At 47.4% G+C, this 27327-nt stretch overlaps 1 protein-coding gene and 1 long non-coding RNA gene across 4 annotated transcripts; both read right to left on the reverse strand.

Moving 5' to 3' along the window:
- LOC122457590 lies at positions 1-2400 on the reverse strand. The gene is made up of 2 exons (XR_006277212.1): positions 455-2400; positions 1-380 (listed from the first exon to the last, which is right to left on the reverse strand). It is a non-coding gene; the product is annotated as an uncharacterized LOC122457590 (long non-coding RNA).
- Positions 2401-2413: 13 nt separating this feature from the next.
- On the reverse strand, positions 2414-23792 carry LOC119849182 (zinc finger and SCAN domain-containing protein 2-like). 3 transcript variants are annotated; one of them, XM_043503268.1, is made up of 7 exons: positions 23691-23792; positions 20464-20532; positions 19717-19929; positions 19097-19119; positions 17262-17377; positions 16939-16971; positions 2414-4090 (listed from the first exon to the last, which is right to left on the reverse strand). In XM_043503268.1, the coding sequence occupies exons 1-7, from the start codon at positions 23751-23753 to the stop codon at positions 3252-3254; spliced, it is 1356 nt and encodes a 451-aa protein (XP_043359203.1). In that variant the 5' UTR covers positions 23754-23792; the 3' UTR covers positions 2414-3251. The 3 variants fall into 3 exon arrangements, with proteins under 3 accessions (XP_043359203.1, XP_043359202.1, XP_038241941.2); XM_043503267.1 differs by having other exon boundaries at positions 2415-4093; positions 17262-17374; XM_038386013.2 differs by having other exon boundaries at positions 2415-4093.
- Between the last annotated feature and the right edge of the window lie 3535 nt (positions 23793-27327).

A 27327-nucleotide genomic window follows, 5' to 3' on the forward strand; every position in this document is an offset into this window, starting at 1 on the left:
ACAAATTTGCATTTATAATCACTGGAGTCTTGGCACAATGCCCAACTGATTACGCAAAACAAAACAAAGAAAAAACCCTGTTAAACCTGTTGCAAAATAAGAGTTGGTCTAGTTCGTACAATCCTTGCACACACAACTAATCCCACTGATTTCAAAGTCTAAAGTCTGAAGGATTGGACCCAGTAGCAATGCTTTCTCCACCCAGGGCATGAAAATGATTGAAAAATTGTTTGGATGTAACAATTTATTTGAGAATTGAACAAACCAATTTAGTTTAATACACCAGGTGCATGTTGTATTCTGAAGCAGTCTATAAAAATAATTATTAGGTTTATTGAAAAAAAGATAACAAAGTGAACAAATGAGGTAAAAATGGAGAACTGTGGTTAACAAAACACCCGTCTGACACCAGTCTGTTTGTGAATACAGACTAACATGGCTGCTACTCTGAAACCTGTGGTTAACAAAAAACCCTAAACAAACAAAAGACGATAAAATATATTAAACAAACATGTTTTCTTCCAGTACATGAAACATGCAGCACAGCACACGGTAATGCTTTTTTTCACTCAGTCGGGCTAATTTTTATTCTTATATTCAAATTCTGCTTGTATTCTTTCTAATACTCAAAATACACTATGCTACTGTATAAGTTAGCATAAGAACACAATCATTTCACTTTCAGTGGTGCTTCTGAATTTTCTGCTGAGAAGCTCTAACTCTAACAATCATTATCATAAATGAAGAGGTTCTCATATTTACATATGGTCTATCACATGTTCTGTCTAGTTTAAGGAAGGTGGGCAGGGGGACCCAAAATTCTTTAATACGGATCTTCCTGGGCCACAACTGTTTTGGGAACCAAATATTTTGCCTCCTTCCAAGTCACTTACTGTAAAATTCTCTCCCCAGATCATCTGAAACGATACTGACCCAACCAAATGAACAACAGTGTGATCATATCCAATTACTTCAGCTAGTTGCACCATTTGTGGTGTTCACTATTTCAATATAGAGATTTAAAATACACTACTAGTTCCTTGGTAGCATGCCCAATAAATTGCAGTATTCTCTCCCAGTGACTGAAATAATTTCCTCTATGTCATCGTGGAGGGATGGGAAAAAAACCACAAGACTATTTTAGCAAATGGTAATCTGTTTCAAAGTCCATAATAAATCTGATCCACATTGTCTAATAAAATATCCAATCACGTGACCAAACGGCATTCAGGAAAGAGAGAAAAATCCACAATGCAGAGAAACTTGACAATTCCAGAGGGTGTAATAATCTCCTCTCGAAATTCACAGTGTATATCTAATGATTCAAAAGTCAGGAGGACGAATTATTCCGCTGTGTTCTCCTATGATCCATGCAAACCTGCTTTACTCAACACCACCTCATTATTATTTTCAAACGTTTTAGCATCCTTGAAATGGGGAAAAACAGCCAGCCTTTCCATCCGCTCAGCAGGAAAAATCCCCAAAGTCACTTTTTCAAGAATGGAAACTGGGATTTAAGATCAGAACAATCACACTGGCTTTGGGATCCACTCAAATTTCCCCTCTAGGTCTGTGACACTTTAATCTACAGTGCTTACAAGTATGTGATTCCTAAGCACAGAGAGCTAAGAACAGTGTGTCACATGACACTTTGGGAGATGGAGGGATAGAATAAATTCTAAAGCTGTAGTGGTGAGGAAGTATCATGATGGTGATGGGGAAGGAACGAATCCCTCCAATTCACCCCATCTCCTTTGAGCATCAGAGGCAGAAATGACACTATTTTTTTGTCTCCTTGTGCCTTCTCTTTGTTATAAATATATTTTAAATGAGAAAAATGGTACAAAAATAACAACTTTTAGGCACTACCTGGAAAAAGTGAGAATAACAAGGAGTGAGACAATCTGTCCACAAAGGGTGAACTCAGTTACTCTGACAATCACTCTGCTAGTGGGGGAACAATAATACTCCTGGGGGAATTCTGCGTCACGTCACTGTGCAATGCAGAATTTTGCAGAAATTAATGTTTTTTGCACATAATTTCCTTTCCCCTGCAAAGAAATGGGCTGCAATGCTGCTGGCCACGAGCAGGGGCCGCTGGACCCCGCTGAGCCCTGCTTGCACACAGAAGACACTGTGGTGGTGGGGAGGACGGGGGAGAGAGTAGAGAGTTTCCGGCAACTGCAGTTCCCTGCATGCCCAAGGGAAGGAGAGGGTGGTGTGCGGGAAACTCCACACAAGCCTGGAACCCAGCAACAGGCTGTTTCTCCCTGTGGATCCCTGGCCAGTAGGGGGCTGGTGTCTGGGCTGGGAGGGCCACGGCTGGGCTCTGGGTGTTAGGGGGATGGGTGCCTGGACTAGGGGGGCCACAGCTGGGCTCTACACGGGTGGGAGCCTGGTGTCTGGCTTAGGGGGGCCACGGCTGGACTCTGGAGAGAGAGGGTGTGTGTTCTGGGCTGGGAGAGCCTGCGGCTGCACTCGGGGCTGGGACGTGGGGGGGGGGGGGTTGTGGGTATCTGGCCCCCCCTGGCTGTGCTCTGGGTAGTGCGGGCAGAGAAACTGGAACCGGGTTGCCACAGGAGTTTCTTTAACTCTCTACTCCTGGGGGAAATTTTGTGTGTTTCTGTATTGTTACCGTTATACTTGCTGACAGGTATTTTGACATAAGGTACCAAAATAATTGAAACGCACATGATCATGTAGTGTTATTTGACAAATAAAATTTGCAGAATTTTAAAATTTTTTGTGCAGAATTTTTATTTTTTTGGCACAGAATTCCCACAGGAGTAAATATAAATGTGATGCTTAGGGTTGTCTGAACTAGGAAGAGTGATGGAGGTTAGGTCAGTTTAAGGAGAAATATGCTAGCTAACCCCAACCACTTTACCAGAGCTGCTAACTCCACAGAAAACCCTAATAGAGACAAGGTCCAAGTAGATTTTACCTATATGTAGCTAGTTGAAGTCACCCGTCTCTCCGTATCTGGGACTGATGGACATTCCTGTCAGGAGGGGCACACACTCCCATGACTTACACAGTGAACCTACATATCAAGGAATTGATAGAAAGCACGATGGGCTTCACTGCAAAGAAGGGTGAGTCACAAAAGCACGCAACTCACCTGCGGGAGCTGAAGGACCACAATGAAGCAAATGGTGCAAAGAGCTTTAAAGGTCACTATGTGGGAAATAGCAAATGTATTATAAAAAAAAAAAAATCTTCGGCCAGCCGTAGCCAAACTATTTATGGGGTTACTCTCCTTTGTGGATCCTCTGATGTGTAATAAGGTGCGAGTTCTGATTGAAACTTTTCCCACACACTGAGCATTTAAAGGGTCTGTCTCCTGTGTGGATTGTTTCATGTCTAATAAGGTCTGAGCTCCGAGTGAAGCTTTTCCCGCACTCTGAGCATCTGTAGGGTCTCTCCCCCATGTGGGTTCTCTGATGCTGAGTAAGGTTTGAGCTGTCAGTGAAGCTTTTCCCACAGTCAGCACAAGTAAAAGGTCTACTTCCCGTGTGGATTCTAAAATGTGTAATAAGGTTTGAGTTCCGATTGAAGCTTTTCCCGCACTCAGAACATGTAAAGGGTCTATTTCCTGTGTGGATTGTCTGATGTGCAATAAGGTTTGAGCTCACACTGAAACTTTTCCCGCACTCGGAGCACTTAAAGGGTCGCTGTCCTGTGTGGAGTCTCTGATGTCTACTAAGGTGCGAGTTCCGATTGAAGCTTTTCCCGCAATCGTAGCATCTATAGGGTGTCTTGCCCATATGGATTCTCTGATGTGTACTAAGAGCTGAGCAGCTACTGAAGATTTTTCCACACTCAGTGCAGGTGTTTTTTCTCTCTCCTGTGGGGATTCTCTGCTGGGCTGTGGTTTCCTGGAGACCCTTGCCACTTCCCCGACAATCCCCCAGCTGTTTTCCCTGCTGCTGCTTCTCTGGCCAGTGATGACTCTGATGACCTTTTCTCTGCTCAAGACTCCAGTGAATATTCTTTTCAGATCTTTCTGATAACATCCCAGGTGGTTCCCTGTGCTGTGTATCCCCCTGCTGAGGATTCTCCTCCTCGTTCTCACTCACTGCTCCATCACCTGCTGCAACAGAGAGAGAATCCAGTCATGAGTCGTTCCCTGATCTGGGGAAAGGGGAAACAAACCAAAATAATTGCTGGAGAGATGGAAAAAATCAAGAGCTGACTCCTCCCAAAACTTTCCCCAGAGGAGAGAGAGGACAGGATCAATCTGCCTCCACTCCAGGGGAAGGGTAATCAGGGAGGAAGCTATGCCAGATCTCAGTGAAGGTGGGTGGGAAGCTGTGACCTCCTTCATGAGGATCACATGCTGGGACAATCCTAAACTCAGAGTTCACAAGGTCTTTATACAGAATCCAAACTCTTTTCATTGCACAAAAAGAAGTTTTGAGTTAGTTTAACTCCCATCTGTGCAATCAGCTCCCAAGATCTCTTTGCTCTGAGCCCAGGAGAGCCAGCACCCACAGCTCTTTATCTTGTTCCAGCTGGAAGAAAATATTAGACTTGGAAACTGGAAACCCTGCTCAGGGGAAGAAAATAAGTGAGAGCAGGTGAATGTGTGGGATATTTGTGACAATGTTCTATTATTTAACGTAAACTTATTTAAAGCAGTAAAATCCCAGAGCCAGCTCCCCAGGCGCTCAAAGCTGCAGGATACTCAGCTAATGGGGAGACTTTAACTATCCACATCTCTCCTGGAAACACTCACAGCCAGACAATAGAGCGGATCCTAAAATACAGAGAACACATTCCTATGTCCCAGAAAGAGGGAGCTCCAGCCAGAAGGGACACCACCCTGCATCCAGTTCTCACTGACAGTGAGGCGCCCAGTGACAATGAGTCCTACAGAAGCCGAGACCAGTGACCATAAGCTGGAGGGGTTTCAGCACAGTAGGGGATGGGAGGGAGTGAGGGTGTCAATGAATGCAGCGGTGCAGAGGGAACAGATGTCAGGAAATCTAGTGAGTCAGGTGCAGTGGAAGGGAGTATTAAAATTCCCCAGTGTGTGGAACATGGCTGGGAAATTACAGAATATAATTCTGGAGCAACAGACTCTTATTTTCTCTGCGAAAGGAGAATGTGAGAAACAAGAATCGGGCCATGTGGCCTCAGGTGGGACTGGCTCAAAGATCCAAGGAGCCTGCAGGGAAGAGAGACTGTGGCTGCTGCAGACGGGGAAGAGAAAGCGACATTCTCTGAGTCCCCAGAAATCTCTTAACCACGTTGTGACATAATCAATGAAGTGCCCATTTGTGCTGGGGAAGGAAGCGTGAGGGGGGAATGTAAGGACTCGGGAACAGTGTCTGCAGTCTCAGTGGGTAGGGAAGGGCATCTGTGGGGGGAAGTGAGTGATGGAGAGAGGACAAGAGATAAGAATATGTGAAAAAAATATGGAAAAGAAAGTGAAAGTGGATTAAAGTAAATGGAGGGTGGGCTCCAAAGCAATGGGGCCTGGACAGAGATTCTATGTTAACGGGCTAGGATCCCCTGCAGCTCCAGATCCCCCCCAAATCTCCCCGTCCCTCTGTAGACCATGCAACCCTTAGCGTCCTCTGGCAGAGGGCACACCAAACCGTGACTCTCCTCAGGCTGACACCCTTTGTCCCAACACACTGTTGTCACTATCAGTACTAAAAGTTGTTATGTAAAGTATCATATGCAAACAGGTAACGTGCCAGTCATTAATGGGACTGTGTGCTATACGCACTGGTCATGTGTAAAGAATTATAGGCATGTGCTGAAAAGGTTTTTCAAATGTGCTTTATAAGCAGTGCATACGCCCAGCCTGTCCCACACAAAGGAATGTTGTTTTCCTGTGGCACTTTAGAGACTAACAAATTTATTTGAGCATGAGCATCTGATGAAGTGAGCTGTAGCTCACGAAAGCTTATGCACAAATACATTTGTTAGTCTCTAAGGTGCCACAAGTCCTCCTTTTCTTTCTGCGGATACAGACTTACACGGTTGCTACTCTGAAACTTGTTTTCCTGTGTCTCCAATGGAAATTGAACCAGTTAATTCCTGGGAGGACAAAGAAAAGCAATCTACATATATCATAAACCAAACCACCAAGCTAAACCAAGTGCGTGGTAGGGCGGGGGTGGGAGGAGAGACCATTTAGCACTCATGACGAGGAATGCAAGGAGCCTTCCTGGCTCTTGGCACAGAGACAACAGACTCTGGGTCACATACCCAGCCATTCTGGCATCCATTACCATCCTGAAAACCCAGGGCAGCTGGAATGGACTACAGCTGAGAAACCTGCTGAGACAAAGATTGTAACTTGCTGACGTTTTAAGTTTGTGTCACTAGAAAATGTATTTCGTTTTGTTTTACCTGTAACCATACCTCTGTCTTCTATTCTTATTTAGTATCATTGAAATCTATGGTCTGTTAGTAAACTTATTCTTGTTTTATTACAAAACTATCTTAGTGCTGTGTATTAGATTCATAGATACTAAGGTCAGAAGGGACCACTCTGATCATCTAGTCCGACCTCCTGCACAGCGCAGGCCACAGAATGTCACCCACCCACTCCTATGAAAAACCTCACCCATGTCTGAGCTATTGAAGTCCTCAAATCATGGTTCAAAACTTCAAGGAGCAGAGAAGCCTCCCTCCAGTCAACCATGCCCCATGCTACAGAGGAAGGCAAAAAAAAAAAACTTCCAGGGCCTCTCCAATCTGCCCTGGAGGAAAACTCCCTCCCGACCCCAAACATGGCAATCAGCCAAACCCTGAGCACATGGGCAAGATTCACCAGCCAGATACCCAGGAAAGAGTTTTCTATAGTAAATCAGATCCCATCCATCTAATATCCCATCTCAGGGGATTTGGCCTATTTACCCTGAATATTTAAAGATCAATTACTTACCAAAATCCCATTATCCCATCATACCATCTCCTCCATAAACTTATCGAGTAGAATCTTAAAACCAGATAGATCTTTTGCCCCCACTGCTTCCCTTGGAAGGTTATTCCAAAACTTCACTCCTCTGATGGTTAAAAACCTTCGTCTGATTTCAAGTCTAAACTTCCTGGTGGCCAGTTTATGCCCATTTGTTCTTGTGTCCACATTGGTGCTGAGCTTAAATAATTCCTCTCCCTCTCCTGTATTTATCCCTCTGATATATTTATAGAGAGCAATCATATCTCCCCTCAACCTTCTTTTAGTTAGGCTAAACAAGCCCAGCTCCTTAAGTCTCCTTTCATAAGACAAGTTTTCCATTCCTCGGATCATCCTAGTAGCCCTTCTCTGTACCTGCTCCAGTTTGAATTCATCCTTTTTAAACATGGGAGACCAGAACTGCACACAGTATTCTAGGTGAGGTCTCACCAGTGCCTTGTATAACGGTACTAAAACCTCCTTATCCCTACTGGAAATGCCTCTCCTGATGCATCCCAAAACCGCATTAGCTTTTTTCACAGCCATATCACATTGGCAGCTCATAGTCATCCTATGATCAACCAATACTCCAAAGTCCTTCTCCTCTTCCGTTACTTCTAATTGATGCGTCCCCAACTTATAACTAAAATTCTTGTTATTAATCCCTAAATGCATAACCTTACACTTCTCACTATTAAATTTCATCCTATTACTATTACTCCAGTTTACAAGGTCATCCAGATCCTCCTGTATAATATCCCGATCCTTCTCCGAATTGGCAATACCTCCCAGCTTTGTATCATCTGCAAACTTTATTAGCACACTCCCACTTTTTGTGCCAAGGTCAGTAACAAAAAGATTAAATAAGATTGGTCCCAAAACCGATCCCTGAGGAACTCCACTGGTAACCTCCCTCCAACCTGACAGTTCGCCTTTCAGTAGGACCCGTTGCAGTCTCCCCTTTAACCAATTCCTTATCCACCTTCTGATGTTCATATTGATCCCCATCTTCTCCAATTTAACTAATAATTCCCCATGTGGCACGGTATCAAATGCCTTACTGAAATCTAGGTAAATTAGATCCACTGATTTCCTTTATCTAAAAAATCTGTTACTTTTTCAAAAAAGGAGATTAGATTGGTTTGGCACGATCTACCTTTTGTAAAACCATGTTGTATTTTGTGCCATTTACCATTGACTTCAATGTCCTTAACTAATTTCTCCTTCAAAATTTTTTCCAGGACCTTGCATACTACAGATGTCAAACTAACTGGCCTGTAGTTACCCGGATCACTTTTTTTTCCTTTCTTAAAAATAGGAACTATATTAGCAATTCTCCAATCATTCGGTACTATTCCTGAGTTTACAGATTCATTAAAAATTCTTGCTAATGGGCTTGCAATATCAGGTGCCAATTCCTTTAATATTCTTGGATGAAGATTATCTGGGCCCCCCGATTTAGTCCCATTAAGCTGTTTCAGTTTCGCTTCTACCTCTGATATGGTAATATCTACCTCTATATCCTCCTTCCCATTTGTCATGCTACCATTATCCCCAAGATCCTCTTTAGCCTTATTAAAGACTGAGGCAAAGTATTTGTTTAGATATTGGGCCATGCCTAGATTATCTTTAACCTCCGCTCCATCATCAGTGTTAAGCGGCCCCACTTCTTCCTTCATAGTTTTCTTCTTATTTATATGGCTATAGAACCTTTTACTATTGGTTTTAATTCCCTTTGCAAGGTCCAACTCTACTCGACTTTTAGCCTCTCTCACTTTATCCCTACATCTTCTGACCTCAATTAGGTAGCTTTCCTTGCTGATCCCTCCCATCTTCCACTCCCTGTATGCTTTCTGCTTCTTCATAATCACCTCTCTAAGATGCTTGCTCATCCAGCTTGGTCTACAACTCCTTCCTATGAATTTTTTCCCCTTTCTTGGGATACAGGCTTCCGATAGCTTCTGCAGTTTTGATTTAAAGTAATCCCAGGCCTCCTCTACCTTTAGATCCATAAGTTCTTCAATCCAATCCACTTCCCTAACTAATTGCCTTAATTTTTGAAAGTCAGCCCTTTTGAAATCAAAAACCCTAGTTGCAGATTTATTTTTGTTAATCCTTCCATTTAGTTTGAACTGAATTAGCTCATGATCACTTGAGCCAAGATTGTCCCCTACAACCATTTCTTCTATGAGGTCCTCGCTACTCACCAAAATTAAATCTAAAATGGCATCCCCTCTAGTCGGTTCAGCAACTACTTGATGAAGGAATCTATCAGCTATCGCATCTAGGAAAATCTGAGCCCTATTATTATTACTAGCACTGGTCCTCCAGTCTATATCTGGGAAGTTAAAGTCTCCCATGATCACGCAGTTTCCATTAGTATTTACTTGATTAAAGACATTAAAAAGGGCTCTATCCATATCCAAATTAGATCCCGGAGGTCTATAGCACACCCCAAGCACTATCGTAGGAGAGGCTTTACTAGTTTTCTTCCCCAATGTAATTTTTGCCCAGACGGACTCTGTCTTATCCATTGCATTGCTTCTTATTTCTTTACATTCTAACTCATCATTGATATACTATGCTACTCCACCACCTTTACCTTTGTTTCTGTCTTTCCTAAACAGCACATACCCTTCAATACCTGTAGTCCAGTCATGACTACTATTCCACCATGTTTCTGTTATCCCTATAATATCTGGTTTCACTTCCTGCACCAGTAGCTCTAGTTCCTCCATTTTGTTACCTAGACTCCTCGCATTGGTGTACAAACATCTTAATTTTTTCTGTTTGGACTCGCTCACATTTTGTACCCTATTAGGCACAGTCATTCTACAGCCCGTATAACCTATTAGACTAGTATCCACACCGCCCTCGCTCCTTATATACATTCTCCTACCCATGGCTGTATCCTTTCTTACTTCATCTTCTTCCCTCTCAATGCTAAAATCTGGCGTGGAGATTTTCTGGACATCTCCCATCCATCTCCCCCCAATTCCTAGTTTAAAGCTCTCTTTATCAGTTGTGCCAGCCTCGATCCTAGAAGTCTATTTCCTTCCCTACTGAGATGAAGTCCATCCCGAGAGAACTGACCTCTGTCTGTGAATGCCTCCCAGTGGCCATACATCCCAAAGCCCTCCTTATAGCACCACTGCCTAAGCCATCTGTTGACAGTCATAATCTTGTCAGACCTTTGTTGCCCTTCTCTAGGAACAGGAAGGATCCCGCTAAAGATCACCTGAGCCTCAATTTCCTTAAGTGTCTTCCCCAGCCTAGCATAGTCTCCCTTGATACTTTCCAGCGAGAATCTGGCTGTATCATTTGTTCCCACTTGAAGGATAATTAGGGGATTCTTTCCCGCTCCCTTTAGGATCCTTTTCAACCTCAGGTCTACATCCCGTATCTTAGCACCTGGAAGACAGCACACCCTTCTATTCTCAGGATCAGCTCTAGTTACAGGCCTGTCTATTCTTCTCAATAAAGAGTCCCCGATCACATAGACCTGCCTTTTCCTGGTGACAGTGCTATTCTCCAGTCTCTCCCGTTCCCTCTGGCTGCAAGTTCTTTCCATTCCTATTTTCCCTTACAATCCTCTTCAACCCATCCTGTATCCTCCTGGGGCTCATATTTGTTGTAGTCTCCCTTGACTCTTTCCCTTTTCCTATAGGACTAGCCTCTCTTCTCTTCTTCCTTACCCTTCCACCTTCAACAAGTACCTGCTGAGCCCCTTCTTCATTTTCCAACTCTGCAAACCTGTTCCTAAGCTCTATTTCTCCTTCACTAGCCCGTCTTTTTCTCTGCCTGGTTCTTTGAGTTACATGTTTCCACTGACCACTTTCCTCACCCAGTCTCTCCTTCAGTATTAAACTGAAGCATGAAGTCATCAACTAAACTACCAGGCTAGCGTGGGCTGTGTCTCTTTGGAGGCAGCGAACTTAACGAGGTCTGTGAGCAGACTGGTTCAGTTTTGGGGAGACCCAGGACGGAAGGGCTGTTGGTGCCACCCTGCCAGGAGTAGCCAGGCTGGGGGAAGCCAGGGGGAGGCTGTCGTGCTGTGAGCAGGCGGCTGATGGCAGAGCTCTGATCCAAAGTGGCACAGCACAGAATCACCCAGCGTTCCAGGGCAGGCAGTGACTGAACCCCTACCAGTCTGGGTGAACCCCCAAAGCATCACACTGATGTAGTAGGACAGGATTTTCACACAGCTTGCTACTTGACTGAGGTTTACACTCCAAACACAGTTTTATTATTTTCTGTTTATTTCAATAGACCAAAAGGAGGAATTTTAAATTAAGTAACAGCGAAGTAACCCCAAAGTTATAACTGGCCAGATTGGAGGCTGATCAAGCAAGTCACAGGAGGTCTATTTGGGTCTATTTAGCACTGGTTAGGCCTCAGCTGGAGTCCTGTGTGTGTCCTATTTTGGTCACCGCTGTATAGAAAGGATGTTGAGAAACTAGAAAGGATCCAGAGGTGAGCGACAAAGGTGATCAACAGGATGGAATGCAGCCATACGAGCAAAGGCTGAAGGAATGGGGTATATTTAGTTTGGAAAAGAGGAGACTGAGGGGGGACATGATAGCGGTCTCCAAATACTTGAAAGGCTGCCATAAATAAGATGGAGAAAAGTTGTTCTCTCTTACCACAGAGGGCAGGACAAGAGGCAATGGGTTCAATTACAGCATAGCAAGTTTAGATTAAATCTCAGGAAAAATGTCCTCTCTGTAAGAGCAGTAGGACAATGGAACAATTTGCCTAGGGAAGTCATGGAAGCTCCTTCACTGGAGGTTTTCGAAAAGAAACAGGATAGCCATCTGTCTTGGATGGTTTAGACACAACAAATCCTGCATCTTGGCAGGGGGTTAGACTAGATGACCCTTGTGTTCCCTTCTAACCCTGTGATTCTATCATCAGAAAGATAAAGAGTGGGAGCTGCAAAAATAGCATGTGGACACTAAAAATGGAAAGCCACACAGTGAGATAAAGAACGTAAACACCAAACACGGGAAACAGACCAGAGAGCCGAAGATGGGAGTTGACGAAGGAGCCAAAGAAGCCGATCAGAAAGAAGCCCAAGAGAAGGATAGAAGAGAGGGTGTATATCCTGGACACAATGAATAAGCATGGACAGATCTCAAAGCCCACAGGTATTTCTCTTCCCAAGGAACACCCAGATTTACAAACTATGCCCTGCATACGAAGAGTCAGATTGTATCGAGGAATGCCTTACTACTTTTGGGGAAAGGTGTGGAGGTTTATGACCAGTTATTCTACCTTTTTGCACATGAACATTTCACGAGAATATGCTCTGACGAAATCAGAGAAGCCATTTAGGATAAAACTTTAGGTTCTGTTCAGGAAGCAGCCAGTCTGGCTGACTCCTATGTGCAAGCCAGAGCATCTAGTGAGCACAAGACACAGAAAAAGGGCAGAAGTCCAGGGTAAACAAGGGACCCCGGTTTACCCCTGGGAAAAGGGAGAGGTTGGGAGCAATGTTCCCTCTAATTTTTTTCCATCCATGTGTAGAATTAATTTTGTTATGTGCACCAATATTAAGGTAAAGTGCAGATGTGCACCACCAGTAGACACAAAAAACCTAGATATAATATATATTTTTTAAAAGTTACCATAGGGATAATTACTCCAGCCAGGACAGGTTAGACATTTTAGAACTCACTACTCAAAGAATTAAATTTAAGCATAAGAGAGAAATAAAATGCATAGACCAGTGAAAGAACTAAAATAACAGCACTTTGAAAGAATAAAATCACAGAGAATATATGTGTATTGCAGGAAGTACCAAGAAGTAACAACAAGAAGTATGTTTTGGGAGGTGAGTGTGAAAGTGTGTGTGTGAGAGAGACAGAGTGCGTGTGTGCTGCCTGCTGGGGAAGGGTATGAGAGACCATGCGCTGTCTCTTTAAAGAGAGAGGCACTCACCAGAAGGCTCATTCAGACCATAGCAGCTGCCAGCAGCTTTGTCCTGCTCCTCAGCCCTGTCCCCTACCCCTCTCTGCAGAGGTTGGGTACATGCACTGAGGGGGGGCAGGGGGAGGGGGATAACCTGACATCAGTGCCGCCCCCACCCCGGCACTGCAAACTGGAGGGTCCCAGGAGCAGCTGGCCCGGGGCTCCAAGGCAAAGGGCCGGAGCAACGTGGCTGCAGAGCAGCAGGGGGAGGGGCACCTGAACACATGTGCCGGATGTGCAGGACTCTGCTAATCAAGTGCGTGGCCCTTGCTTGACTCTTGGGTGGCCGCGCAGCCGGGCAGCTTAGAGGGAACTCTGGTTGTGAATTCACCTCCTCGCAGCCAATCCCCTCCTGGTAATGACACTCACACACTGCATGCAGAACAGCCCCAAGAGGTGTTTCACTGTCTGACCCAAAGCACCCCTGTATTCACATCCTACATACCGTCGTAATAATCTCTATAAAAACAGGCCTTGTGAGGTATCATTTGAAAACTAATAACTCGCTGATCATTAATATTCTTGCATGATGCATGGACACAGTGTGTATTAAGAGTTACTGATATATACTGGGGTTATGAATAAAATGTGTTTAATCAAAATATGTTGGGGGAGTTGGTAAACAGGTCTGCTCTAGACAAAGGAACTGCTCGCTTCTCTGACCAGCCCAACCATCAGGCAGAGACAATGAAGGTACATTTACATATAAGCAATAAACAGGGCCATCAAACTCACAGGGATGGGGTAGGGAGATAAAATAATTTGCATTTTATCAGTTTCCTCACAAACAGCAGTGGAAGAAAGAGCATGGAGCTTCTTTCACCACCGGACTCCATGTCGCTTCACAGCTTGAATAAACTTGACTTTGAGGGGTGACCCTCAGAAGAATCCATTTCAAAGGTTTACTGGTCTATAAAGATGGGGGGGCTGGACCTAAAGTAATAAGCAAATGAATCCACTGATTGTGGATTTTTATAATACAGTAATATTGTGTACTGAGTGAGCTCTTTTCTGACAGCTAATGACACTGGTGATTAATATCTTTGTGAAATGTCTGTATTAACACTGTATGAGTAAATATGGATACTCAACGATATTATGCTTTAACGTCTGTGGCCAAACAGGGAAAAGCCGATTCCCTCCAGGCAGGAGAGAAGGCAGCTATCTACCTGTCTCTGCTGTAAATTAAGCATGGTAGAACCAAAACACCCTATTTACAAACAGGGGGGCGGAAAGTCCACAGGAAGGGAATGAGAACATCCTGCCTCTTGAAACACTGAGCGCCAGAGCACACAAAAGTATTAGTGCTACAAAGACAAAAAGCAAACCTCCTGGGAGGAACCCTACGAAGTTGCAGAACACGAGAATGATCCCCAAAGTAATGTGGCCCTACACTACGTGTTACTTTCCATGTTAATAGGCTTAGAGCCTGTCACAATAGAGAAGCAATTGTGAATACAGTGTGTTCTGAGGAAGGAGGGTCTGAGGCATCCTGAATGCCAGGGTGACTCGTCACTTGGCAGGACTGAGGTATGCACAGAGCTAACACCCACTCAGAAGGCAGAGATCTTGGCTGTTCTGCAAAGCCACAAGCAAGTGTTCTCAAACATGCTAGGGATGACTCATAAAATATTCCATAGGATTGACACGGTGGGACCCCAGCCTGCCTCCAGCAGGGCATCCAGGTAATGTACAAAAACAAATTTGTGAAGAAGTACAAAGTGCTGGATACAGGAAATTAAAGAGTCTGGCAGCTCCTGGGCCTCTCCTGTGATGTTGCTCCCTAAAAAAGCTAAGCTGCAAGGTTTTGTGTTGATTCTAGAAAACGGAATGGTGTCACAGTCCCTGATGCATACCGTAGGCCAGAGATGATGACAAGTTAGACACTTTGGGTAAAGCAAAATACTGTAGCACAATTCATCTCGTCAAATGGTATTGGCAGATTCCCTTGGACAACAATTGTGACAACCAGGATCTGGACATGCCAAGTGTAGAACAGAAGATCTGAACCACAAAGAATAAGCAACTGAATCAACTGGTAGTCATCTTGATCGATCGTCCTTCAGCGCTCATTTAGATTGCGCCGATCACAATACGTCTTCTATTCTTCTCTTATCCTTCCTTCTCCAGGTGCGGCCATGTCTTTGCATGATAAAATCTTCCCATCTCTTTGGAGGTCGGCAGAGTGGTCATTTCAGTTCCCATAGGTACCACTCAGCGACAGCTACAGTTCATCGATTCTCAGTGAGCCTTGCTATATTCCCCTGCCCATCGCATTTTACTGTACCTGCTTTCAAGAATGACGTCCTGCACTCCACTCTGCTGTCTGATCATATCATTGAGGACGTGGTCCCTGATTGAAATCCTCAGAATTCTTCTTTCCATCACCGTCTCCATGACAGAGGAGTTGTTGCTCCTCTATCTTGGTAAGTGCCCATGTTTCGCTGCCGTATAACATTGCCGGCACTACTGAAGATTTGAAGAGGTTGACGTGTGTTGCCTTGTTGATTTTTCCTTGGAGAACATCCTTGATAGAATTGAATGCATGGCAACCAGCTTCCTTTCTTTGCGACAGTTCGCCTTCCTGATCGTGGAGCATGTTAATTTCTTGGCCCAAACAGACGTATTGCTCAACAACTTCTATTTGTTCCCCCTTGACTATTATTTGAGCTTTTGGCAAGGCTTCAAACCGCATACACTTCAATTTAGAGCGGTTCATTTTCAGTCCGACTTGGCTGCTTTCTATGTCGAGTCCTTGCAGCATTTTCTGTCGTTTGATAGTGTTTCTGGCAATTAGCACGCTATCATCCACGATCTGAGGTGGTTTTACTGCTCTCCGTTGACGCTGATTCCACCCTTCCAGTTCATCCGCCTCATTACCATTCTGAGGAAGGCTGTATACAATGTTATTGTGTATACACATACGTCAAGTGAGGTATTTTATGAAAGCCTGTAATGCTCTGAATGTTGTGGTCAGTACAGTCTGTATACAGAGTCTGGTTGTGGCTGCTGCTGGAGCAGCTCTGGGGCCAGCCGCTGCTCGGCGGCCCCTGGCAGCTGGCCCCAGGGACTATCCGAGCAGCAGCCGGTGTGGCTGGCCCCGGGACCTACCCGAGCAGTGGCCCAGGGGGTGGCCAGAGCAGCCTCTGCTCAGCGTTCCCCAGCTGCTGGCTCCCTGTGGGCTCCCCGCTAAGATTTAATCAGGGGTATTTATAGTAAAGGTCACAGACTGGTCACAGGCCGTGAATTTTTGGTTCATGGTGACCTGTCCATGACTTTTATTAAAAACGCCCATGACTAAATCATTGCCTTAGTCATGGCTCCCAGGGGGCTCAGGAAAGACAGTCATGAGGGCCAGGACATACTGAAAGTTTTATTAGGACCTAAATAAAGGAAATCTCATTGCCCCAGGCCCTGCACACTCTTATCACTCAAGGTCAGGGATTCTCTGTCAACCTCTTGAAACACACACCGTGAAGGCTGAACACTCATCCATAGGTCGGTTCTTACTTTTAGAGTAAATGTAAGAAAGTTGCAAAAGTTCCTTACCCCAGATAAAGAATCGCCAATGTGAATTGTGAGAAACACTGATCTCCACTAGCGAAGCCCCCTCCACTTTCCGGATGAGCCCCTATACAACTCAGTGCTCTCTTCCCTTTCACAGCCAGTCTGTACACAGTATAGCAGCCCCATGTCTCATTCAGGATCAGTCTAGACAAGGGATAGCTTGATTCCTGTCCCTCACTCCTGAGACTCTACGGCCGCCTTGTGGCCTTTTTCAGTCGCTCATTAAAGCTGCAGACTGCCCCGCGGATGGATGTTTCAGCCTCGTCTCCCCATTTCACACCATTCAGGTTCTTGTTCCTTTCCTCAAAGGGAACTGCGCCTGTCAGCTCAGGATTCACTCTGACCCCCACCAGACATCACCGCAGGAGTAAACGGGGCAGTCACTGTTCCACCGCTTTCAGGTTTATCTCGGGCTGGAGGCAGCAATCCCCTGCCGCTAACACGGTTCTTGGTCTGAAACCTCCCCATGAGAGACAGAAACGTACCTGTGCTGTTCTCCAGCTCCAGTCGCAGAGTCTCTGGGGAAGGAGAGGATGGGAGAGGTGAGAATCCAGGCCCTCATGTTCTTGGGCTTATTCCTATTGGTTTCTAATGTGCCTGCTTTTCATTCTGAGACGGTGACCCAGCGCGAGGCTGATAACTCAGGCAGAGCCAGCCCCACAGGGCTACTCGCATGGGGAAGGGCAACTCCCTGAGCTGGGGCTGTGAGACGGAGCCCAGGGTCAGCGACATCACTATAGCCCTGACTCCTCCCCAGGGCGAGGGTCCCTCTCACTACAAGGGACGCTGCTGCCAAACTCCAATTCACCTTTGAATCCCAGCAGCACCTCCTGCAGGATGGCACTTTTCAGAGAGAAGTCGCTGAGTCTCTTCTCCAGCTCCGCAAACCCCAGCTCTGGCTTCTGAAACGGCCCATCCTCCCTGCTGAGGAAAGCAGGAAGGGTGAGAATGGGTCCGATCTCCAATCCCAGAAGCCCCCAAACTCCGGGAAACCTGCATCTGAGCTTTATCGTCTGAGACATCACCTGCCCACAGCTCTGTGCTCTCCATGGGCCCAGAGAGATGGGATGTGGGGAGCCACTGAGACACAGAATGGAGACAGGTTCTGGTGCCCTCTCTGGGACACGCTGGGCTGCTGAGCCACCCTCCACCCTGGGTTATTCCAGTAACAATGGGCACCAGCATTGGGATTATGTGGAAAGGGAGGAGACAGAGACGAAAGAGTGGGCGCATGCCATGTACTCACAGTGGCCACAGACAGAGCCCAGGTCTTCCCCAGCTATTAAACATGGACCATTTAATGTCAAAAGCCCTGAGAACTTCAGCTAAAGCAGTGACCCCAGAAGTGTCAGCCCCATTGGTGGAGAGCACTGTATCCCACTTTTTATCACTGTCCATCAGCTAGGGCATAAACTGGGGACACCCATGCACAAAGATCAAGGTAGGAAATCTGCCCTTTTATATACTGTTTTTTATAAAGTCACAACTTTTTTCACTCAGAGGGAAAACAGCCACTTCTGCTATTTCTACCCTGTTTCCCTGCCTTCCCCCCATCCTTGTCTTTGTGGGCTTGTCTAAAAGTCCCGTAGTGTAGCCATTGTAGTGTAGCCATTGTTTGTCGGCTCTCCTCCAACAAAAAACTCCCACCCCCAACGGCGGTGTTTGCATTCTCAGCAGGAGAGCGCTCCTGCCAAGAACGTGCTGTTCACACTAGCACTTGCCACACAAAACTTTGGTCTTTCTTTAACACCCCTGAAAGACAAAAGTTTTGTTGTTCTGTTGCCAGGATAGACACAGCCTGTGTCTCTCTTTTGATCTTCCCTCCCTAGAGCAACTCCCTATTCCTACCTCTCAAGGGCTTCACTCCCATCCCCTCCGCTAAAGAGATCAGCAGTGGAATGTTTAATGTTGACCTTCAAGTGACGTCATTTCAGCTGACACACCAATGAGATTCACATGGGCCAGGGGGGTTCACACATCTCTGAGCCAGGGTTTCAGGCTGTTTCACAGACTCAGGCCTGGTCTGCACTAGAATATTAGGTGGTCTTAACTACATTGCACAGGGGTGCAAAAAATCCACACCTCTGAGCAGTGCAGATAAGCCAACTTGACTGCCCCGGTAGACAATGCTAAGTCGAACAAGGAAGTCTTCCATCAGCCTAGCTACTGCCTGTCGGGGAGGTGGATTACCTATGCCAATGGGACAACCCCTCCCGTCGCCATAGGGAGCGTCTACACTGAAACACTGCAGCAGTGCAGCTCCACCGTTTCATGTGTAGACAAGCCCTCAGGAAGGCAGCATCGCCTCCCTTTGCATTTCGGAAGGTTTCTTTGCAACCGTGAAGGCTAGAAGCCTATTTTAAAAAGACAGAAGCTGAGATTCTGCACATTGTGAACACGTGACGTGGCCACACAAATACCCCAGCCAGGCTGGGTCTGGCCCACAGGCCCCATTTTTGCCAGCCCTCATTAGCTGTCAGACAGTAAGAGGCTCTTCTCCTTCCTGAGGCAGCCACTAAGGAAAGACGTGATCTCAGGCACTCAGCCCATGTGTCGCAGTGGGGGAAGCGCCGTCGGCAGTAGAATTCCAAGTCTAAACCATCGCTTTACAATCGAACGTGGGAAATGGAGCCCAGGACATACCTGCTCTCAGTGCATCCCGTACCCTGCAGAGGGGGAGAAAGAAGAGGCCGTCAGTGGCCTGTCCAGATTGGGGTAGCCTCCCGCTCTGCAGGGGAATTTGGGGAATTTCAGACACTTAGGTTCACGTTCAGAGAACAGCTGACAGCTCCCTCCCCCACAGCTGGGACATCTGCCCCCAGCAACCCCAGGAGGCCCTGCTAGGAGGTCGCCATTGGGGAAAGTCACTCCCCAGGCACTTTACAGGAAGAGAATATTCCCCCTAGTGCTGAGAGCTCCCGCAAGTCCCCTCACACCACTGAACCCACTAGCCTGGGACGACATGGGACCTTGGGCCTGGCGGGGAGAGGGTGGGCTGGGAAGTTCACCCTCAAAGTGCAAACGCAGACAGACATTTATAGGGCAGGAGAGATGGTCTTGGGGTTACAGCACCCAGGACTCCAGGTCCCGTCCCTGGCTCTGCCCCAGACTCACTGTGTGACTGTGGGCAGGACTGTGCTCCGTCCTGTGCCTCACTTTCCCCTTTGTACAATAGGGATAATGTCCCTGACCCTCCCTTGTGAGGTGCATTAGGGTCTAGGGCTGAGAAGCAGCGTGTTACCACTGCCATAAGCCAGTCTGACCTGTGGGGATTGGCTCCTCAGCTGCTGCTGCCCCTTCCCTCTGAGCAGGAAAATCTCCCCGGACGGTCTGGAGACACCTTCATCCCTTCTCTTGACAATGGCTCTGGCTAGCTCTTCCAGCTGGGACAGCAAGAGCTGCTCCTGCTCCTCCAGAAACCCTCGCAGCTCCTTCCACTCCGCAACGATCTTCTGACGCTCGGCTTCAGTCTGTTTCTGCAACCCAGGGAGGGGGCAGCTCGGTAACAGGGGAGAATCAGAACTGTGCCACCCAGCAGATGGGGGAGTTATTTACCAGAACACAGGGTTGATGCGGCGGGTGACGGGAGTTCAGTTAGGCCAGGAAGGGTGGAGGAAGAAGGGTGGGGTGAGCTGTCCATGGCTCACAGGAGGGGCTTTTCTCCCAAAACCTCACCAAATTGCACTCAACCAAAGTCTTCATCTGCCCACCCACATTTCCTCTCCTTCGCCCCCGTCTCCCCAGGTGCTAGAAAGGAACCCTGGTCACTATAATATCTGAGCAGCCCTTGGGCAGGGACTCTCCAGGCCATAGACCGACACTCTCCTGCCCAGCAGCCTCTTGGACCCTAAACACATCATGTTGCTCCCACGTTTGACCCTGCCCTCTCCCTGGGCTCCAGTGGGGATGCTTTCCTGGCTGAGGCTGGCTGGATGGGCCCTGCGTTTGGTGTCACTCAGGGCACTCTGGTCCCAAGCAAACCTGAGGGGAAAGGGGCTCTGGGCACCTACCAGCAGCTCCGCGCTTTGCCACTCCTCCTCGGCTTTTCGCAGACAGGCCAGATGCTCTCCCGGTGCCTCCTGGAAGAAGCGGGGTGGGATGTTACAAACTGCTCAAAAGTGCCTCAGAGCTTTCAGATTTCAGGGTCAAATCCTGCCCTGCACATGCCTGTGGAGAACCTCTGGGACTCTGACTTTCTCGCCACATACAGTTCTGCCTCAGTGAGGAAGATCTCAGGGGGGCAGTGAGAGCGGGACCAGGTTTTTCAAGGAAGACACGGGACACCCGGGTGAAGTGCCGAGTGCAGCCCAAACCTCAGCCCCAAACATTCCCCAGCCCCACCTACATCCCAAACAACCATAAAAACGGCCGAACTAGGTCACACCAAAGGCCCATCTAGCCCAGTATCCTGTCTTCCAACAGTGGCCAATGCCAGGTGCCCCAGAAGGAATGAACAGAACAGGTCATCATCAAGCGATCCATCCCGTTGCCCATTTGCAGCTTCTGGCAAACAGAGGCGAGGGACACCATCCCTGCCCATTCTAGCTAATAGCTATTGATGGATCTGTCCTCCGTGAACTTATCTAGTTCTTTTTTGAACTGTTATACTCTTGGCCTTCACAACATCTTCTGGCAAGGAGTTCCACAGGTTGACTGTGCATTGTGTGAAAAAAATACTTCCTTTTGTTAGTTTTAAAGCTGCCGTCTATTAATTTCATTTGGTGAGCTCTAGTTCTTGTGTTACAAGAAGGAGTAAATAATACTTCCTTATTTATTTTCTCCACACCAGTCATGATTTTATAGACCTCTATCTATCTCCTCTTAGTCGTCTCTTTTCCAAGCTGAAAAGTCTCAGTCTTATTAATCTTTCCTCATACAAAAGCCGTTCCAGACCCCTAATCAGTGAATCTTTTCCAATATATCTTTTTTGAGATGGGATGACCACATCTGTACACAGTATTCAGGATGTGAGCGTACCACGGATTTATCTAGAGGCAACATGATATTTTCTGTCTTATTATCTATCCCTTTCTTAATGATTCCCAACATTCTGTTCGCTTCTTTTGACTGCCGCTGCACACTGAGTGGATGATTTCAGAGAACTATCCACAATGACCCAAGATCTCTTTTTTGAGTGGTAATAGCTAATTTAGACCCCATCATTTTATATGTATAGTTGGGATTATGTTTTCTAATGTGCATTACTTTGCATTTATCAACATTGAATTTCACCTGCCATTTTGTTGCCCAGTCACCCAGTTTTGAGAGATCCTTTTGTAGCTCTTCGCAGTCTGCTTGGGACTTGAATAGTTTTGTATCATTTGCAAATTTTGCCATCTCATTGTTTACCCCTTTTCCCAGATCATTTATGAATATGTTGAATAGGTCTGGTCTCCGTACAGACGCCTGGGGGACTATTTACCTCTCTTCATTCTGAAAACTGACCATTTATTCCTTCCCTTTGTTTCCCATCTTTTAACAGTTACCAATCCATGAGAGGACCTTCCCTCTTAATCCATGACAGTACTTTGCTTAAGAGCCTTTGGTTAGGAACCCTGTCAAAGGCTTTCTGAAAATCAAAGTACACTATATCCACTGGATGCCCCTTGTCCACATGCTTGTTGACCCCCCTCAAAGAATTCTAGTAGATTGGTGAGGCATAATTTCCCTTTACAAAAACCCCCAAGGCTCAGCTTTGACCCTCCCCCCATCTACAGACCCCATCTACAGACCCCTCACACCAACAGATCCCAAGTCTGGCTCTGACTCCCCCCAGACCCCAGCTCCAAACAACCCCCCAAACCCAAACAGCCCCACAATCCCCAGCTCCAGCTATTCCTCCCACATAAGAACATTAGAAGGGCTATACTGGGTCAGACCCAATGGTCCACCTTGCCCAGTATCCTGTCTCTGACAGTGGCTGGTGTCAGATGCTTCAGAGTGAATGAACAGAACCGGGCAATTATCACAAGATCCACTCCCTGACATCCAGTCCCAGCTTCTGGCAGAGTTTAGGGACACCTGGAGCTGGGGGGAGGGCATGTCCCTGACTATCTTGGCTAACAGCCATTCACCAGCCTGTCCTCCCTGAATTTATCTAATGTCTTTGCGAACCCAGTTGTATTTTTGGCCTTCACAACATCCCATGGCAACGAGCCCCCAGGCTGATTGTGCCTTGTGTGAAGAAATACTTCCTTGTGTTCGTTTAAACCTGCTGCCTGTTAATTTCATCGGGTGACTCCTGGTTCTTGTGTTGCATGCAGAGTAAATAGCATTTCCCTAGTCACTTTCTCCAAACCATCCATGATTTGATAGACCTCTATCATGTCCGTCCCCCCACCAGTCATCTTTTTTCCAAGCTGAAAGACTCAGAGAGTTTTCAATCTCTCCCCAGTGGGAAGCTGTTCCATGTCCCTCATCATTTGCGTTGCCCTTCTCTGCACCTTTCCCAATTCTCAAACATCTTTTGGAGATGGGGTGACCTGATCCGCCTGCAGCGTTCACCAGGGACCAGCAACGTGGCCCTACACGGACACAAGCGTCAGGGGCAAAAATGTCGAGGTCCGTGGTCATTTTTCAAGGAACGTTGAATGACCCCGAATGATACAACTGCCCCCCCATGTCCGTCACTGAGCAGAGTGATTTCCTCAAGTGTCCTTTGTGCAACACAGTGGTGCCGACCCCTGGTGCTCCCGCTGTGAACGTTCCCTGGTCTCTGTCCCCCAGCTCGCTCCCCATCCCGTCCCCTGGCCTCGGACACCCCGTTACTTCCCCGGCTACGGGGCGCACGGGGCAGATCTGTCCCCAGAGCCTCCCCCGCGACCCCGGATCTGTCCCCAGAGCCCCCCCAGTAACCCCGGATCTGTCCCCAAAGCCCCCCCAGTGACCCCGGATCTGTCCCCAGAGCCCCCCCAGTAACCCCGGATCTGTCCCCAGAGCCTCCCCCGCGACCCCGGATCTGTCCCCAGAGCCCCCCCAGTAACCCCGGATCTGTCCCCAAAGCCCCCCCAGTGACCCCGGATCTGTCCCCAGAGCCCCCCCAGTAACCCCGGATCTGTCCCCAGAGCCCCCCCGCGACCCCGGATCTGTCCCCAGAGCCCCCCCGCGACCCCGGATCTGTCCCCAGAGCCCCCCCAGTAACCCCGGATCTGTCCCCAGAGCCCCCCCCGCGACCCCGGATCTGCCCCCAGAGGCCCCGCCCGCGACCCCGGATCTGCCCCGAGAGACCCCGGCCCACCTCGCTGCCCCGCGGCCGGCGGGGCCGGAGCAGGCGCCGCGCTGGACCCCCGGCCCCGGCCATGGCTCCCCGGCGGAACAAAGGGCTGCGGCGGGGGCGGGGGCGGCGGCTCAGCCTCGGATTGGCCCGGCGGCGGGTGGGGCCCGCGCAGGGGGGTTCGTGACGCTCGGTGACTCCAGCTCCCGAGGGAGGAGCCGGGAGCCCAGGCTCGGCGCGGCGGGGCGAGCTCGGGGGTCTCGCCCCGCAGCGGGGCCGGGTCCAGCGGGGCCAAGTCCCTGCGCTGCAGCCCGGCCGGGGGAAGGGGCCGCGGGCCGGGCCGGGGAGAGCGGCTGGTGCTGGGAGGACAGAGCAGGGACCGGGCAGCGGTTACACGCTGGCTTGGCGGCGGCTGCTGTCCCGGGGATTGAGAGACGCCGGGGGAAGCGCTGGGGCCGGGCTGGGAAGTGACTCTGCACAAATGGGGCCCGGGGCCCTCGGATCTCGCCGGATTTCCCTGCACCCCCCATGGCTGTTTACCCCCCCCCCCCATATCCCCCGACAGCTAGTGATGAGCTGAGGGCTGGGGGGGGAGGCTTCAGGGCCAGATTGTATTTACATTCACACCTAATCTACCTAGGTACCCACCAAGCAGAGCGGTGCTGCCCAAGTGATGGGTTTTGGCTGGGGTTGGTTACAAATCACTTGGATGGGGGGGGGTATGAAATGTTGTTTTTATTAAGAAAAGGAGGACTTGTGGCACCTTAGAGACTAACCAATTTATTTGAGCATCAGCTTTCGTGAGCTACAGCTCACTTCATCGGATGTAGCTCACGAAAGCTTATGCTCAAATAAATTGGTTAGTCTCTAAGGTGCCACACGTCCTCCTTTTCTTTTTGCGAATACAGACTAACACAGCTGCTACTCTGATTATTGTAAGAGTTAAGGGCAGTAGATCTGTCCTTAGCCCTGTGCTGACTGAGGGCATCAAGAGAGAGGGTGGGGACAGGTGTTTTGCTTGATGGTCTGCCTGAGTCACAAGTACTAGTTGACCTGCCCCTCTCCACTGTTTAAAGACAGAGCTGATTGGGCTCCACAGAGAGTCTTTTGTTCTGTTAAGTGATCACTACAGCTGAAATCACTGATAATCAGGTCTAAGTGCTCAGATCTGCAGTGGGGACAGTGTTTCTGTGGAAGAGACAGCCCAGCCTGCACTAGCAGCGAGGTTCCCCCACTGAGAGCTCAGCTGAAATCACTAAGAGCTGATGAAACCTCAAGAGACCAACTCACAGAGGTCACAGTAACAGGTGGCAGCAGAAGGTGACGGTGCAGGGCCACTGGCAACAGAGCGATGGAGTGAACAGTAGCAGAACAAACAACAGTGACCAGAGCGAACAGTGAGCAGTTGGACGAACAAGCAAGGTGCCTTCTTGCCCCCCACCTGGAAGGTGAACTCACGTGAAAGCACCTGTGAACTCTGAGTCTCCACTGACCAAGTGCAAAACCAGTGAGTGTTAATGAGGCTGTTAAGAATGCTGGAGACACAACACAGTTCATGTGAACAAACATGGCTGTAGCATCATACTTTCTATTTAGGCAAGAAATACCACACACTACAAACTGGAGGCCAATGTTAAGTGCATTGTCACTTGTTCATCCTGAAGTTGAACACTGGTTCTGAACAAGACCAGCAAATGCTAACTATCTTTCTGCAGGAAACTCAAGTGACTGGCTAGATGCATGTGATGCAACAGTGAAAGACTCAACAGTTGAAAAAGTGAAGAACTCTCTCACCACATTCAAAATATTTTGATGGCTGATGAATACATGGCTGATGAATGCACCTGTGCAAATGGTCATCAAGTATTAAGTCATTGTGTACATTATCTTGATGTCACTGATAGGTCAGTAGATGCATTTCTAGATGTTCAAGTTATAGAAGACACATTGGCTGCATCTGTGACAACCCACATCTTAGAAGAGTTAAATGCTTGTCAATTGGACCCCAAAGAGATGGCTGCTTGTGCATTTGATGGAGCTGCAAACTTCTCTGGAAGACATGGTGGAGTACAAGCTTTGCTCGGAGAAAAGCGTAACCCTAATCTCTCCTATTCCCACTGCAGAGGCCATCTACTCCAACTAGCACTAGTACGAGCTGAAGACTCTTCAAAAACATTAAAAAAGCTATAAATGTAATATCTTCATGATATTCTTTTTTCAGCAAGAGTCCAGAAAGACTGAATATCTTGGAAAATATAGAAGATACACTGGGACTGAAAAAAGAAAAGGAGTAATTGTGGCACGTTAGAGACTAACAAATTTATTTGAGCATCAACTCAAATTAGTTCAACCTGGGAAAATCCGCTGGCTTTCTCATGAGCGATCCTTGGCTTTTGTCTTAAAATTACTCCAGCCATTATTACTGGCTTTGGAAAGCATCTACCAAGATGGGATGGATCTAAGTAGTAAGGCTGGTGGATTACTTTTGCTACTATGTTCAGAGAAGACTATTGCCATTCTCTCTCTTGTAAGTCTACTGTTGAAACCACTTGGGTCATTAAACAATGCCATCCAGGCATCTGCCACAACAGTAGCAGATCTTTGTCCAGCAAAGCTTGTCCAGAAGCTACATTTGGATCAGAGAGCTATCCATTGTAAAAGTCCTGGAAGAAGCAAAGACTTCAGTCCAGAAGTTGACTAATGAAGTCATTTATTTTGAATCCTTAAGTGAAGAGGACAAGAAGTGTTTAAGACAACTGAAAAAGTACACAGACTTGATTCTTAAAAATCTACAACAGCAACTTCTAGATTCTACTCAACCTCTACGTAGCTTTTATAGATCCCTGTCCTATAAAACACCAACAGTTGAGTGGAGTGAGGCACTACCAGCAATGGGGCTGCCATGTGCTCAGGACAGAATAGAGAATTTGAACACAGAATGGAATATTGTACGATGAATGAATGAAGATTTGACTTCAACTTCTTTTTTATCATCACTAGTGGCTCGACCCGATCTTGTGCTATGTTTCCTGGGATGAAAGAAGTAGAAATTCATCTCTTGCTACTCCCAGTCACAACGGCTACAGTTGAGCGTTCTTTTTCAGCATAGAATAGAATTTTGTGTTCTGAAAGCGGTCGCCTTCTGCCTGATCATGTGAATGAACTAATGAGCATCTCAGTTCAAGAAATGGAAGTACCGGACACACGAGAAGCCACCAAAGATGAATGCATTACGTTCAAGAAGTTCATTAACAGAGTTGTGCAAAATTATAACATGAAAGCAAGAAGGATGTAGATGTAGTGCTTCATAGAAGGCTTGAGTAGCCAACTTTAATTTCTGTGATGATTTTAAAATCTAATAAAATGGTCATGAAACATTTTTTCAGTTTTTACTATGGTGCCATACAGTCCATCTTCACCCTCACAGTCTCACTCTTCATCGGCCCTGACCCCCCACCCCGTAAATTTGAACACCCCCCCATTTCAATTCCTGGGGAAAACACTGCCTGCTCCCCTGTGATGATGATGCTGCAGGAGGGATTGGAGCTGCATGAACTCCAGTGATCAGCCTGTGGTCCCCGGTCCAGCCAAGAACTGCTCCAGGAGCAAAACTCAGGGTGTCAGATAGCAAACAGGAGGGAAACTGCTCAGACCGGCTTCA

Source organism: Dermochelys coriacea, chromosome 27 (genome assembly GCF_009764565.3).
Source record: "Dermochelys coriacea isolate rDerCor1 chromosome 27, rDerCor1.pri.v4, whole genome shotgun sequence".
Classification (NCBI taxonomy): domain Eukaryota; kingdom Metazoa; phylum Chordata; order Testudines; family Dermochelyidae; genus Dermochelys; species Dermochelys coriacea.